The 15,185-nt window shown below is 40.9% G+C and overlaps 3 protein-coding genes across 3 annotated transcripts in view; 1 reads left to right on the top strand and 2 right to left on the bottom strand.

Annotated features, from left to right (window-relative positions):
* The window catches only part of bin2a (bridging integrator 2a), a 10,941-nt gene extending 7,638 nt beyond the window's left edge, over positions 1–3,303 (bottom strand). The window contains exon 1 of the mRNA XM_086159547.1: positions 3,064–3,303. The gene's annotated coding sequence lies outside the window, so the exon portion shown is untranslated. The remainder of the gene's footprint in view (positions 1–3,063) is intronic.
* On the top strand, positions 1,266–4,674 carry LOC147227082 (uncharacterized). Its single transcript, XM_086159548.1, has 5 exons — positions 1,266–1,503; positions 3,323–3,428; positions 3,700–3,806; positions 4,030–4,202; positions 4,300–4,674. Exons 1-5 carry the CDS (start codon positions 1,347–1,349, stop codon positions 4,576–4,578), a joined length of 822 nt encoding a protein of 273 aa, XP_086015674.1. The 5' UTR covers positions 1,266–1,346; the 3' UTR covers positions 4,579–4,674.
* A 948-nt stretch (positions 4,675–5,622) lies between these two features.
* Positions 5,623–14,224, bottom strand: racgap1 (Rac GTPase activating protein 1). Its single transcript, XM_086159546.1, has 17 exons — positions 14,092–14,224; positions 13,619–13,724; positions 13,341–13,543; positions 13,109–13,251; positions 12,633–12,702; positions 12,492–12,545; positions 12,302–12,379; positions 12,035–12,152; positions 11,398–11,525; positions 10,906–11,070; positions 10,703–10,798; positions 9,760–9,958; positions 8,816–8,921; positions 7,945–8,077; positions 7,542–7,668; positions 7,350–7,449; positions 5,623–7,119 (listed from the first exon to the last, which is right to left on the bottom strand). Exons 2-17 carry the CDS (start codon positions 13,701–13,703, stop codon positions 7,044–7,046), a joined length of 1,881 nt encoding a protein of 626 aa, XP_086015672.1. The 5' UTR covers positions 13,704–13,724; positions 14,092–14,224; the 3' UTR covers positions 5,623–7,043.
* Between the last annotated feature and the right edge of the window lie 961 nt (positions 14,225–15,185).

Here is a 15,185-nt window from a genome sequence, read left to right as displayed (position 1 = left end):
CCATCCATCAGCATCCGGGGAGCCGTGTCTTGCTTAACAACACTTTGACACACTAGGAGGAGCCAGGAATCGAACCAGTAATATATATATATATATATGTATCTTCTTCTTCTTCTTCTTCTTCTTTCGGCTTTTCCCGTCAGGGGTCGCCACAGCGAGTCAACTTTCTCCTTCTAATATATATATATATATATATATATATATATATATATACACACACACACACACACACATACATATATACATGTATACATACATAAATATGTATATATATATATGCTGTGTATGCAGGTATGCTTCATGTCTTCACACACACACACACACACACACACACACACACACACACACACACACACACACACACACACACACACACACACACACACACACAGGTATTTGTCTAAATGAATTCCCCCAAATGTAGCAGTATATCATAGATTCTGATAATAATAATAATAAAATTTGCAAATAATTCCACCCGGAAATAAACAACAATGTCTCTGTAAGTGAGAGATCATTCCCATGAAGGGAGACGTCAGTCAGAAAATCATCTAAAAACTGATTTAAAATACAAGAATAACAAACAGCTGTTTTCTCCTTAACAGGCCATTAAAGGAATATTAGTTATTTTTTATTTAATGATAGTCATGATGTCATCAAACTTCATGTCCTATACTTTCATTCTTCCCTGTAAATAAGTTATTTCAACAGCTAGTACTAATAGGTATTATACAGTACGACTGTTTATGACTGATTTTTGACTGTTTAACTAGTGTTTTAGTAAATAATGGAAATTATTGAAAATATAAATGCAACATAGCACATATTGCTGAAAGCTATTCTCACACAATAAAAGTTGCCTTTATTCCCCTTACATTTGCTCTTTTTAAGTATTTTCCGATTGTTACGTGACATGCTTTTCTCACAGTATTTGGATCCTCTCTTATCAAACCACCGATCCAATCAATCTTATCACCTCAATGGTGATTTCACATTTGTATTTTGTAGCTTACAGAAACTCTCAATGGTTTGACCTTCAGAACACCTTTTGACATGCTTGAAAAATGCATGCTGTCACCTGCTAAAATAAGTTTGTAAAGAATTTAAAAAAATTATATAAATATAAAATTGTGTGAGATAGTACAAATACTCAACTGAGTAAGGTCACATTCTGCAGTCCCTCTTAATTGAATTGGTTCCTCCCAGGAAGCGCCTCACTTTGGGACTACATTTCCCAGAAGCCCTTGCGGTGAAAGCCACGCCCACCAGAACGATGGCCGGCGGTGAACTTTAAACGGAGGGAATTGTTTTATTTGGAAGTGGGTGGAGTGGCGGAGCCTCCCCGGATGAACGGCGATTCGGCCCGGGAGCTGCTCGCCGACCTGCAGGACGCGATCATGGGGAGCGTCGTTGCCAAATGTGCCGCCGTGGACCTGGGTGTCCAGTGGGCCGGGTGGGCTCTGGCGGCCTCCCTCAAAACCGAAAAGTTCTACGATTTAGCAGGTAATTTCCGGGTTGCACGAGCATATCGGGATTTTAGAAGGGCAATTATTTGGAATAAACTGACCCTGGAATTAAAATTCGGATTTTTTTTTTAAATTAAGAAACCAATTGACAATTATTCCTAACAGATACAAGCTGTTCGGTTTGGTAATTTTTTTTAATTGATTATTATTAATTTGTTTTGTGTTTTTTTCGGACGATCATCGTTATAAAAGCTGTTCCAATTTGTTGTGAAAGAGCCGTAAAACTCCACCCGCAGATTTTTAATCCAATCAGCTTAAAGTCTTTGCTCGACGCCCCGCCCCCAACAGGGGCGAACCGGGAGAAACCAGGGGCCCTCATTGCCCAGTAGAAATTGGGCCCCTCGAATTAAACTATTTTTTTTTCTCGGAAAATATGCAGTTATTGTAAGACAATTTACTGAAATTTGATAATTCCTTAATTTCAATATTGAAACTGGGGGCCCTTCTACAAACATTTTATTTATGTTTTCGAATTACAATTCTCTTTTGAGTAGAAAGTTTTCATACATATTTTCTTACAGTAAATTCAAATTTGAACCTTTTCTCAATTTCACTATTGAAACTGGGGGCCCTACTACAAACACAAGTTTTTTTTTATTATTATATTTCTTTTTATTTAGAAAATATGCAAATGTAGTGTTTCCCAGTAAATTTATTCAAATTGTATAATTTTCTTGTTTTCTGTATTAAAATATATAAATTTATTTTAAGATTAACTTTTTTCATTCGCCAATGTATATGCTATGCCTTGTGTGTTACTCCAGAAATAAGACTGGCTATTTTCTGTTACCCAAGAGAATTTCCTCACACACACGCAAACACACAAATACCAATGTCATCATGGGTCAAACGTATTTTTCCCACATCTACTGGCTTCCCCCTGAGTTAGCTTACGTCGCAAACAACAACAAACATGTCAAGGATAAAACTTGGCTGGAGGTCAACCGACAAACGCTAGCTGCTAACAGTCGTGTAGTGATCGGCCTAATTAACATTGTCATGTGGCTCCTTGCTGGTTGAAGTGAACACACAGGAAAATATTATAGGCTTCATTAATGCTCATTGCGCTTTTAAATTTGAACAGTTAATTTTGATGCATATATAATATATATATATATAGCCATGCAGAAAATTCACGAGGATTCTGCAGCAGTGGTGCGAAACTGGCTCTCCTGCCCCCACATTTGGTCTGCAAGCGTTTCTACAACATAGGCATTAGCTTGTGTTGCAATTATTTAGTTTTTCAATTATTTTATTATATACTCTGTTGGTTCCCTGGTCTCATTTTGTTGTGTCTCTTAAGGTATGTCTGGGCTTTGTCCCAACTACTCCAGCAACAGTTATTGGGAAATGTTAAAAGCGAAATTTAAGAACTGCTAGATGCAACAGGATAAAGGCTATTACAAATTCATATTTGGAGTTGGAGTCCGTGACAAGTGAGCAAATGAGCGAGATATCGATTTGCCCGTAAGAAGAAAGCGCCCTCGGTTATTAGTCAAATCATTGCGAATCATTTGTTACAAGTAGATCAACTCACCTCTTTCAGTGCCAGCGGACGATTTAATTTGAATTTGACAAATGACACCTTGACAGTCCTCGTCTCCCTGCCCGGGTCTCTTCTTGTACCGCGCTCCTGGATATTTCACCCTTGAACTTTGAAACCAATTATCGTCTCGATCCTGGGTAAAGATTTATTGAACACGCCTTAAAGCAGCGCCAGGAAGCAACCATCTGACGTGCCCATGATCAAACCGCCTCTGTACTTGTCTCATTAGCTTTTTTTTTTTTTTTCCAAGGATCGGCCACCTTTATACTACTTGCCCACCTGAGTCGTGTCTGGGGAGGAGCCAGACATGTCCGTCAGAATGTGCAGACGGGCCTGGTGACAGCGTGGGGACTCAGGTACTCTGTGACCTTGCAGTGTTACGTACCCGTTGACGCCCCTGCAGTCTCCCATAAAACCACCTTGGAAAAAAGAACACAAAAAAATTGAAGCGGGCGTGGGGATTCATATTTCCTCCTGTTGCATTAAATCCAATAGTTTTATGTCATTTCAGCCGCGGCGGGTCCTTGTCGCGCTCAGGAGCACCTGATGAATGTGAAACATTAAAGTCAGGTTAATGAATAATGCTCTGGTTAATGTGAATGGACGTTCACCGAGTTCTTCCTCCAGGCTGGGCACATTCCTCTTCTTGCGGATCTTGAAGGACGGTCACGATCGAAGGTTCAATAATGTCAGGGACAGCCCGGGGACCTTCTTTGTGTATTGGACTGTTCAAGGTACTTGTTTGTAAGCGCCTTCCCTTGCCCCCGCCCACCTTTTTATTTATTTATTTTTAAACTTGGGGTGAGGGAGTGTCGGCATAAATCACTGTCTTGTTTCTAGTTCTTTATATGCATTTATTCTGTGTTGAAGCTGTTGGCTATGTACATTTAGCGCATCAAAGCAAGGCTGCGGGAACATGATTTTTTTTTTTTTTTTTCACCCCCTGCTTCCTCCCAGCCTTGTGGGTATTTATGACCCTGCTTCCCACCCTCCTGCTGAACACCGAGAAGCGAGATGTGCCTCTGGGAACCAGGGACTACATCGGATGGGCTGTATGGGGCCTCGGCTTCGCCGTTGAGGCTACAGCTGACCAGCAGAAATTGCTCTTCAAGCGTGACCCAGATAATGCTGTAAGTACACGGAGCCTCATAACGCGCCGCCCCCCTTCAATCCCATATTCGGCGAGCCTTGCGGCAATGCTGCCTGATTCTCCTCTCCTCCCTGCAGGGGAAATTCATCCGGAGTGGACTGTGGGCCTACAGCAGACACCCCAACTATTTTGGAGAGATCCTGCAGTGGTCAGGTCTCTGGCTGTCAGCCTCCTCTGTGATGCAGGGCGCTCAGTACCTGAGCGTGGCGTCGCCTCTGTTCGTGTGGTTCCTGCTGCGCCACGTCAGTGGCATCCCCATCTTGGAGAAACAGGCTTTGAGGCGGTGGGGAGCTGACCCTGCTTTCCAGGAATATGTCAGGAACACCCCTCTTCTCTGGCCGTGGCCTCGATTTTAATTTTCAAACTGAAAATCTTGAATTGCGGTGACGATAATTGCACAGCATGAGAAGCTTGTACACACTCCAGCCATTAAAGCACACGACTGGATTCAATTTCAATCCATTCTTTTGCCTGTTAACTATAAAAATTATATTTGCTCTATTAGGTTTTGGTTTAAAAGCAAGCGGGGAAATATAGATTTAAAAAAATTGATTTGTGAAAACCAGATCTTTTCATCTTAGCTGACTAGAGGGAGCTAAAGCATTCTGGAATATATTGGAGAAATAACATGGTACTCTAATTGCTGTTCAGTAATACAGCAATGCAGTCCATTTGCTCAAGTGCAGTTCCAGTTGGCTCAAGCCTAATGGCCATAGCAATATGTATCAAGAGAAAGTTATTATCTATTTAATTCAGATTTTACAAAACTCAAACTTGAGTATAATTTAATTGGTGCTCCAACACATTACGCTTACTTGAAAGTTGGAAACAGAATACTATCAATAGATTTAGGTTCTTTCTTAATTAAAAAAAAACAAAAACGTGGAGGTTTACAATTAATTTATAAAGCCCCTCTTGGAAATCCCTAATGGAAACAAAAGATTTGGTAATGTAATCGTGCAGTGGTCTGAGTTTTTCCTTTTTATTTACTCCCCTACTCTTTAAGAAGTCTTAGTATTTTATTGTAACTGCTATCATTCCAAGTCCCAGTCTCTGCCAAAGTACACGGGAGTTGATCTGCGAGTCTGACACCTCAATAAAACACCCAGTGTTGGGGTGTTCCTGTAATTTGTCACCTGCCTGCAGCAATCCAGCCCGCAAACTGACAGCAGCAGCAGCAGCGCTTAGTCCCCGCTGAAGTCATTTCTGGACTTGCTAAAATGGGAAAGGATCAGTTGAAAACTGGGGGAAAAAGTGAGCGAATTTCTCCTTGGCAGCGCGACTGCTGTTTGCGATGAACCACAGTATGGCTGCTTTGAGCGAAATATGATTAGCTTCGTGGGAAATTTTGTGTTCAAACCACCAACCCAAAAAAAAAAAAAAATATTCAGGGCCATATTCAAATGGCTAAAACACAAACAAACAAGCCAGGGGACACAAAATGCAACCAAATCATATATTGTTCCTGTGTTTTCTAGACCCAGAGCACTGGACATCATTTACAGAGCAGAAAAAGATTCAGCAGTACACTGGGAGTGGAGTTGTAACTGTTACTTTCACTAATGTCAGATCATAAGACCAAAGATAAACATTTCCTTCAACTTCAGATTTCTTCATCTTGTATAAAACCTAAAAAAATAAAAATAAAAAACAACCCTCCCACCCCACTCCTAAAACTCTGTCCAGCCTCTGGCAGGTATGTCAATTAAAAATACTTTTTTTTTTTTTAAGTTAAATCTGTATAAAGTGTACTTGTGTAGAAAATTTGTCCCAAATAATGCCACGGTGAGTAAACTGGATAATTTTAAAGAGAACAGCTCACCCAAAAATTAAGAGATTCGATCATTCAACCCCCTAGTCTTTAGGTCCACAAAATTACCCTGCAGGTCCTTAAGAGGAGACATACAGTGATAACAATGAAAACAAAGGTCTTTCATACTTTTTGCTTGGTGCAATGGCTTTTTCCAGCTTCACAGTGAGTATTAAACAGACTGTATACTTAATTACAGATATGGTGGTTCAGGGGTGGACTCTCCATCTCTGGGTGAACTGTTCCTTTAGAGAAGTCACTGTTTTGCATAAATGCCCAAATACCTTACACATTACAAACACACAGAAAAATAAACGTTTAAGCACCAAAAAGGGCAGACCTATGAATGAAGCCTGTGACAACAGATAAGCATCCTTACAACTACTGGGTAGGACTTTTTTTTTTTTTTTTTTTAATTTTCTTACAGCTATAAGGGATGGTTGATTGAGCTGAACGGACAGGTCAGCCCGGTGGCCTGAAAACTACTGTTTCCTGTGGAATCCTAAAAACACACACTGCACAAACACATGTACCACAATGTCTAAAATGTGAGGATGAGACACTGGAATAGGAAGTGAAAAAAATGAAAAAACAAATGACAAAACAAACAATCAAACCCTACAATGAAATGTCTCTGGATCAGCTCTTTCAACTTCTGAGTGACACATGAGTTGAATGGCTGAAAAACAATGATTAACTTTTAAAGCGGGCGACAACGAAATGGTCATGTGCAGCACATATTTCTTAGTCCCGCCTACATACATTCCCATGTGTTAACAGGTGAAATGAGGAGGCAACGTTAGACATTTAGAAAAAAACGACTGGAGACACTGGTCCTACAGCAGACCATATGGTTAAAAAAAAAAAAAAAACAAAAACATGTAAACTAACCAAATTACAACGCTGACCAAGGTGAAATATTAATTATTAAGTATATATGTAAGGCTAAAATACTTTGCTTTCATGTGTTAAAGGGGTATTCGCCATATTGTAGAGTTAAGTTCCTCTGGATTATTTGAGGAGCGGCGACGCGAAGAATTTTCCTTGGCGACAAAAACCCACGGCAGATTTGCTCTTGCTTCCGAATCTGCAACAGGAAAAAAAGCCCAAAAATGACATTAAATCGAGTGAGGAATTGCAGTCAATATGAAGTCAATGGAAGGTTAATGAGATCTTGTTCAGGGAATTAACCCCTGCAAAAGACATTGAGGGGGGAGCCAGCTTTTCTCTAGAATTGCCCACAAATGGTTTGTTGAATACAATCAAATCAAGCGAAACACAAAAGGTCCCCACTGCTTGTAAAAGCCGGTGCGTTACCTGGGGGTCAGGGAGCTCTTCATGCGCTGGGACAGGGAGCTGGAGGAGGGGGTTTTATTGAGCTGGTGCTCCGGGGTGGTCAACGGTCCGAGGATGCTCACTATGACACGAGAACCAAAATTAAAAACCCCGCACCAGCAGGAAATGTGGACGGGCGGGACGACTCCAGTGGAATGGCGGCTGATCCCTTACTTTTCTCCGGGGTGGCGTAGCAGTTGGAGTTCTCAATGATCAGGTGATCCAAGGTGGGCTGATCGCTGTCCGCCTTCACAAACTGGGCCCAGTAACCCACGGGCAGGCTCAGCAGGCGCTCCACCACCTGAAAGGGGATCAGTAAAAAGTAAAACAAAACGGGGCAATTTCAGCGTGTTGCCTCATCCCTCCCGGCAGTGCAGAGTTGATTATGAAGATGCCTCAGGCAAGCGTATGGTATCGTGACAAAGTGGGGTTTTATATTAATTGCGGTTTAGCTTCCATTTTGAGCTCAGTTTCCGAGAGGAAACTCTTCTTAGATCAATGTTGTACAGGTTTCTTTCAAGACTTGGACAAAAGAAAAAAAAAAAAAGGTTTAAAGACAAAACAAAAGGCAGAATACCTTAGGTTGTCGTTTGGTGTCCTGCAGGATTGTCATGGGGTCGGGGCTGGGAACCGCGTGACCCACAATTGTCGGACCGAACACCCGGGCAAGATTACCAACGTCCATCCTGGTGTCCAAACTGTCAGCAACTCTGAAAGATTTCACACGAGTCGAATCTCTGATATGGAAGAAATGACATTTTGTCCTAGTGAAGCAAAATATCTGCCGGATGCAAGAGGGATCTGTGGAACCCCTTGCATTTGACGGCAACCCTGAAAATGAAAAATACAGCACTGGAGGGTGAAAAAGAGCAATAGGATAGGGTTGGATCCAGGTATACTTATATCTGATCTTGAATGAGGAGGACAAGGGCAAGATGAAGGAATTATTACCACCCATATTCAAGGGGAGGGGGGTGCATGCTCAAAAAACCATTCTCTGTCAGTTATGATGACACATGAGTGTTCAGATGTTGAGAAAAAAACACACACACAATAATATTGTCGGTGATGCTGAAGCAAGACAGGTCATTAAACATTAAAAACAGTTTGAGACAAAGAGAAATCTGGGATTTTTAAATGTGAAGAATGCTAATGCCTTAAAAAAAAACAAGTTACACATTTACATATTGAAAAAAAAAAAAAAAAGTAAAAGATGTGAAATATATTTTGTATATTACACTGACCTAAGTTCCTACTGAAAGAAAATGAGATGCAGATGAGTCAGCAAGACAACATTTTTACCTAAAGAAACCAAACCCAGTTAAATCAAGAGGCTACACACACATACAAGTGTTGTGTGTATTCAGAGCAAGTTCTCATTTAATTAGCCACATCCCTGCATGTGGAGGAAATCTTGCTGTATATCTGAGTGGAGGGAAAAGACCAACCTCTGCAGGTGAAGCATCAAGAAGGCCAGCGTGTCTCTGTTGGGCTGGGGCAGGTCGGAGACAGTCTGGTACATCAGAGCTATGCTGTTGTCATCATCTAAAACCTCTGAAAGTAAATAATGCAAGCAGCTTTGTCATTGAAAAACGTGTGGTGTTGTGGATTTGAAAAAGAAAAGAAATGTGCCTCCGCTCGGGCAACAAACAAACACTACAGAGGCTAACCTATTGACAGATTGATCGTACCGTCTGCCCAAGAAGGCACAACTATCACTGCTCAGAAAAAAAAAAACACTACAAAAGCAAAGGAGCAGTGTTTGTGATGGCCAGCAGAACTGCTACACAGCTTCCAACCCCTTTTCTAAGTCAATAACAGTCATTACTGCAAAATCAAATACTATGTGAGGCTATCTATGCCTTTATGCTAATGTGAAAATGTCTATGCTCACACTACTTTGTGATTGTTCTCTGGCTGCTGAAAAAGAAACGGAACATCAAATTTCAGATAAAACAAGCAGAGTGTGTGCTGCATAATAATCCCACCGAAAGGCTGCAGGTAATCGTTGCATTCAGGGGAGTTACAGAAAACACCGGCCTCACTGACCTGTAATTCAAGTCAAGGATTTTGTTTCTTTAATCCATTGCCCTGGATGAATTTTGTGATTTCTTTTTAATTTTAGGGATGGTCCTCTTCAAACAATGAATTTGGATGTATTAAAACTTCTTTGTAAGCGATTGCTAATAAATTCATTACATATTTATATGCTGTTATAAAATGTGATATCCGTGATATTTCTCAGTCCTATGCTTCAGTCTCTACACTTTAATGTTGACCTGTGTTTTGTGTTACTGCTTAAAACATAATTTACTTATCAAGAATATGCACTGTACCCTCTTAACCTGAATATATGATAATAAACCAGAGGTAAACTTGAGCACAAACACACCAGCTGCATCCATGAAGGGACGGTTCAGTTGGAAAGTGAGAAGAGGCTCCTTGAGGTTCCTCAGGAAGTCCTTGAGGAGGCCTGTGATGGCGTGGATATCGTCCACCTTGCTCAGCACGGGAACGGTTTTATTGCGGAGAAACTTCTCCTTCAGATCCTTCACTGTGCGATCGGCGCCGGACAGACGGTACAGTCCAGCCTGGGAGGGAGGACAAAGGCATATTCACTATTCATTGTAAGGCTGTGCAATACGCCCGGGAAACAAAATCTTTACTTCTGACTAAGTTTGGGGTTGAAAGCTGTTGCTACTCAAAGTCCAGATGAAAACTTAAGGACAGATGAGTCAGAATAAGAAAAGACCAATGCCTCTTGCAAAGTTGTCATGTATAAAACATCGGGTTACGCAATATAGCTATTGACTCGAAGCAACAGATGCGTCTACAATGTAGAACATCCACTTTCAGTAATCAGATTTAGGACAGACACAGGAGACAGGGGCATTGATCCCTGTATTCAACTCCTGGCTAGAAAACAATATGAATATATCCTAGCATGTCTATCAAATGAATGGAATATTCAGATCCTAATGCTGTATGAAGAGCTTGATCTGGAGGAACGGGTTATCCACATCTCACAGGAAAAAACAGGCTGGCTATAGGGATGGCTCGTGGCTCTGCAGTGTGCAGATTTATAATAGAACTATGCTATACACTTCCATATGATCTATAACCGGCAATGGATTTTTTATAGTTTTAACGTCTATCCATAATATAATGCAAAACTTAATAAATAACCTCAAAATGATGAACACGTCACACAAAAATGGTTCTTAGATTACTGTGACCCTCTTACTCGCCCAACTCTTCTTCACAGCTCAGTTAATTGTACGCTGAGCTCTACCATCCTTCATATATCTGAAATCCAGCGTGAAATTAGCACTCACCTCATGCAGCCCTCTCTGCTCGATCTCATTGATACAGTGGACCACGAGAGAGGGAATCATGGGCGACATGTCAGGGACGAAGTCTGCCAGCACACCCTGGAAATAGGAAATGCCAGGGTTGTCAGTTTATCTGCATAAATTGACATATCTATATAGTTGAATACCAAGACAGAAATCTATACTGGATAATACTGTTAACACACTTGGCCTATTTTCACTGGTGTACCACCCAGGTTGGGAATACATGGCAGGGGGCAACGCTCACGGCACTCGGGATGTGAGACCACTCTGCAGTCACGGCACTTCAGTGAAATCTTGCCAAACTTGATCCTCTTTCCACAAGGGACGCAGGATTCGGGTTTAATGACCTGGAAAATTAAGCGAGCGGGACTGAGAAGCCAGGAATGACAGCAGGATACTGGGTAGGGAAAGCTAAACTTACAAACTGTGGAAAAATAAATGTCTGAATAATGTGCAAGAAGCAGTTTTTAACTGATAAAAGCAGGTGCTAAGAAGACACGGTTCCCAAAAATGTCAAGAGATTATTTTCCAGGACATTTTAGCAGCAATTGAGTTGGTTTGACAGAAAATTTTTCTCTCTGCCTACCCCTCCTACCACTCAACCCCCCGTTCGATTTGATTTACGAATCCCTGTCTAAAATGACTTATGCATATACGAAAACACAATTTCTTACAGTTTTGGAGACAAACTCATGATGCCGGACACCAGTCTTGCTCTGCGGGGTGCTGTCTCCCCTGGGGACAGTAGGCTGCTTGAAGACATCTTCAGACTGGACAGACTCAGAGTCCCACTCCATGGCAGCTGAAGAGGAGAGATTCGAAACAGGATACCTGTGTTATTTACTTGCACCATGAAAACTCCAGGGAATGATCTAGTCATATCAAGACAGTGCAAGAAATCTAAAAAAAATTAATGACATTTTGAAAATCAATAAAATTGGTCAATTTGTAATTATTTCAGTTTTAATACATTCCCTCAAGGTGCCTCTCAGCAAGACGGTGATTGCATCTTGTTGAATGTGTTAGTTGTGAAAGTTATCAAGCTGTTTAAAAGCTGTCTGCAGCCGTAGACTCCAATGGCACGAACGGTTTTGGATATAAGATTTGATTTAAAATCAGCAGATCAATACAGATTGACAGTGTCAATTATGCACAATTTGTTGAAAGAAAATAAAAAGAGAAAAAAAAGAAAAAAAAAGTCTGAACCAAAGGGGGTATTTCATTTGGTATCATTATAGCAGCCTAAATTTTTTGGATGATACATAAGAAACAAGCCTAGGAAAACACAACATTGCATGTGACAATCTTTACCTGTCTTTCTCCTGCTGCGGGTCCAATAGGGGATGGTCTCAATGGTTGAAATGGCCTCAACGGGACCTCCGTTCACAGGGACAGTCACTGTGGTCTTTGTCACAAGGGTTTCATTTTCCTGCCCCCCCCCCAATGTATTAAAAAATGAAAACAAAACTTATAGGGTTTGTATTTTAAAATCGCTATATTCTTGTGAAAAAATATTGCACTGTTATTTAACGAAATTATTTAGAGGTACTAAGATTTTTTTTTCCCCAAAGAGCTCACCCTATCTGCTTTTAGGCCAGTCGATCGAGACCTTTTGGATGCAAGTGGAGGACCATCAACGTGATTCCGAGAGGAGCGCTGTAAGTCAGATGGCATAAGTGATACTGATACCTCCATCAATAAATGTGAAATGGTAAAAAAAAAAAACAAAACTACTAAATTGCTCAAGTGGGAACAGTCCCTTCCATACCCTTTTTTCTCGTTTTTTGAGTCGCGCTGTCCTCACATGAGATGAATCCCAATCCTGTTTGGTTCCAACAAAACATATTTTTTATTTTTTTGCTACTACGAAAATCAGATAACAGACAGCGGGGAAGAGGGAAGTACTTACAAGAGAGTCATCCGTTTTATCATAGCTGATGTCTGACAGGATGGAGGCAGACTCATCAATTCTCGTCAGTCTAATTAGGGGATAATTTTGAGGAAATATCAAGTTATGGTGGTTTAAGCAGTTGGTATATAAAATACAGTAGATCACAGGACTGAAAATACTTATTTCAAAATAAAACCATCTAAATTGTAGTTTCAATTAATGAATTAACTAGCCATCATGTTTAAAAGGAAACCATTTGTTACCCAACAGGAAGGGTGCAATGTGTTTTGTCCCTTCATTCCTTGTGAAATTAAAAATGAAAATGCAGCTGAAACATTTATGCATTATTGTGATAACTGGACAAAGCTGAAGTCCAATTCAAACACAACAGTGCTTTTACATTCAAGTCTTAGTAGGTAGATGGTTCCATATGTAAATTAAAACACATGACAGAATGGCCAACGAGTGAGTCAGTGAGTGAGTGAGGTTCTCACTTCCGACTGGTGTTCAAGTTGGTCTGCGCCTGGCAATTGGTGTTGAGGAAGGCCAAAGCTGAGCGCTGCTCGGCACTCAGCTGGATGCTGTTAGAGGATCCCTCACTAGTCAGGAGGTCCCTTATCAGCTGAATTTGACGATCCTGTGTTGCAATGACAGATTATAAATGAAACAGTCGACAGACGAACGTACGGTGACTGGATCAGTGATATGTTCATGAGTCAAACATACCAATTTCTCGCAGTCAGCTTCAGCCTTCTGCCTGCGCCTGATCTCAACATCTACTTGATTGCGGGCATGTTTCAGCTTGACCTCCAAGGACACCCTCTCCGTCTCTGTTTTGGTGAGCTTTTCTTTGCAAGACCCCAGCTCCTGCTCGGTCCCCAGCCATTTGCGACGGCAGTTATCAAAGTTTTGTGCCATCTGAATGAAATCTTGTAAGGAAAACACACAGTGAGATTTGTCGGGCATAACCATATCCAGGTATAAAAAGAATAGGGGGGACTTACTGGGTTCAATGCTCTCGTTGAGAACGTCCATTTGCATCCTGAGCTTATCATATAAGCCTTGAAGGTTATGAACAGTCGACTCCATGATATTTTAAAGTTTGTGACCCTAAAAGAAGGTTACATTAGACCAAAAAAATACCTGTATTACACCACGCAAACACCTGACGTTCACAAGGTCAGCTGAGATGGTTTTCTTTGAACTTGAACGCGAGGACAATAAGCATTAACAAATATAGACTAATAAAAAATTATTAGAAATCGAATCACTCAAAGTGACCACGACTTACGTCTACAAGCTGTACAAAAATTGAATTTCCCTTTTTTGACTTCCCCCAAAGAACCGTTAATTCACGTAAAGAAATACCGTGTCGAGTATGACATCATCGTAGCAGAGAGGTTAGCTGGGTCCAACGCGGACGTAAAAAAATCAACTTAATATAAAAGTGAAGCGACATTAGATAATAGGTGCCTACCGTTTCGGACTCTGGAACTGTAAAACCCTCACAGAGATGTCCGTCACGTCGTTTCTCCCCTGGGAGTCTTGTTTTATTTTTTTCTTTTATTTTAGCGTTCTTCTTTTAGTTTATGATGACTGCATCCTTCCGTAGCAACAGACGTTCTAATGGGCGCGTTGCATTTCAAATTTCGCTGGCAGCCAATGAACGGGGAGCACTGAGCACCATCACAGCGGAAACACGGGGCGCGTACTTCCGGTGTGCTCTTTCGAATTAAAATACGATTCACGAAGACTTTTTTGTTTGTGCTTGTTTTGCACAATACGACGAGCAACAAGTAAAGTATGTTTACCAACAAAAACATCCATTTAGCTACTTGCTCGATAATCAAATACAATGCACACGGAAGACAGAGAAAAGAAATAAACTTCCGGTCAACCTCGCCAGCAAACAGACGTTTTGACGTTGAAAATGAATCATAGGGCACCATGCAGGCGCTGCATTATAGCTGTATAAAATTTATATGTATTTCTATATACTTTATGTTTAATATCACTAACAATAGAATGGCCTTTCGTTGTTGTAGAGCCAAAGTTGAACGAGATTTTGTTCTCATCTATGTGAGATGGAGAAACAGCAGATATAAGGATAAGAGTGGACAGAATATAATCTGACTATGCCATAGATAATTTAAGATTGATTTGAGAAGGTAGAACGGCTCAAGTGTATATAGTATAATTATTGATCTGACATAACTGGACAATATACAGATCTTGCTTAGAGTGTTGTGAGACATAAATGTAAATGTGGATACTGTTAGGAGTTATGAATGTCAATGTCAATGTCATGTTAATGCTTATTTTTGGTGTGATTTTAAGGTTGCTAGGAATAATACGGATGTGGTTTGGGGTGCAAGGAATTCGGGGGATTTACCTGGAATTGAGCACGAACAAGTAGTTTGCAGGTTCATGTGGCAAGGCTGTGGCCAACAACAGCTATTGTCATTAAACAGACGTTTTTCCGTCACACTGGTGTTCTGGCTGACTACCAGCGTGAGAATACCATCATACCTTTGCCATGGCTGAGAGATGGAGTGCAAACTGTAGAGTGCT

This window comes from Fistularia commersonii, chromosome 14 (genome assembly GCF_037954325.1).
Source record: "Fistularia commersonii isolate RoL2024-O1a breed Wild chromosome 14, RoL_Fcom_v1.0, whole genome shotgun sequence".
NCBI lineage: Eukaryota > Metazoa > Chordata > Actinopteri > Syngnathiformes > Fistulariidae > Fistularia > Fistularia commersonii.
The sequence above is the reverse complement of the archived record's forward strand: the minus strand, read 5'-3'. Positions and strand labels throughout refer to the sequence as shown.

Coding starts and splice junctions, on each gene's coding strand:
- LOC147227082 (XM_086159548.1), top strand. CDS start 1,347: ATGAACGGCGATTCGGCCCGGGAGCTGCTCGCCGACCTGCAGGACGCG. Junction 3,807..4,029: donor TGTGTATTGGACTGTTCAAG/GTACTTGTTTGT, acceptor GCTTCCTCCCAG/CCTTGTGGGTATTTATGACC. Junction 4,203..4,299: donor AGCGTGACCCAGATAATGCT/GTAAGTACACGG, acceptor TCCTCCCTGCAG/GGGAAATTCATCCGGAGTGG.
- racgap1 (XM_086159546.1), bottom strand. CDS start 13,703: ATGGAGTCGACTGTTCATAACCTTCAAGGCTTATATGATAAGCTCAGG. Junction 13,544..13,618: donor CAACGAGAGCATTGAACCCA/GTAAGTCCCCCC, acceptor TTTCCTTACAAG/ATTTCATTCAGATGGCACAA. Junction 12,380..12,491: donor TCAAAAAACGAGAAAAAAGG/GTATGGAAGGGA, acceptor TCTGACTTACAG/CGCTCCTCTCGGAATCACGT.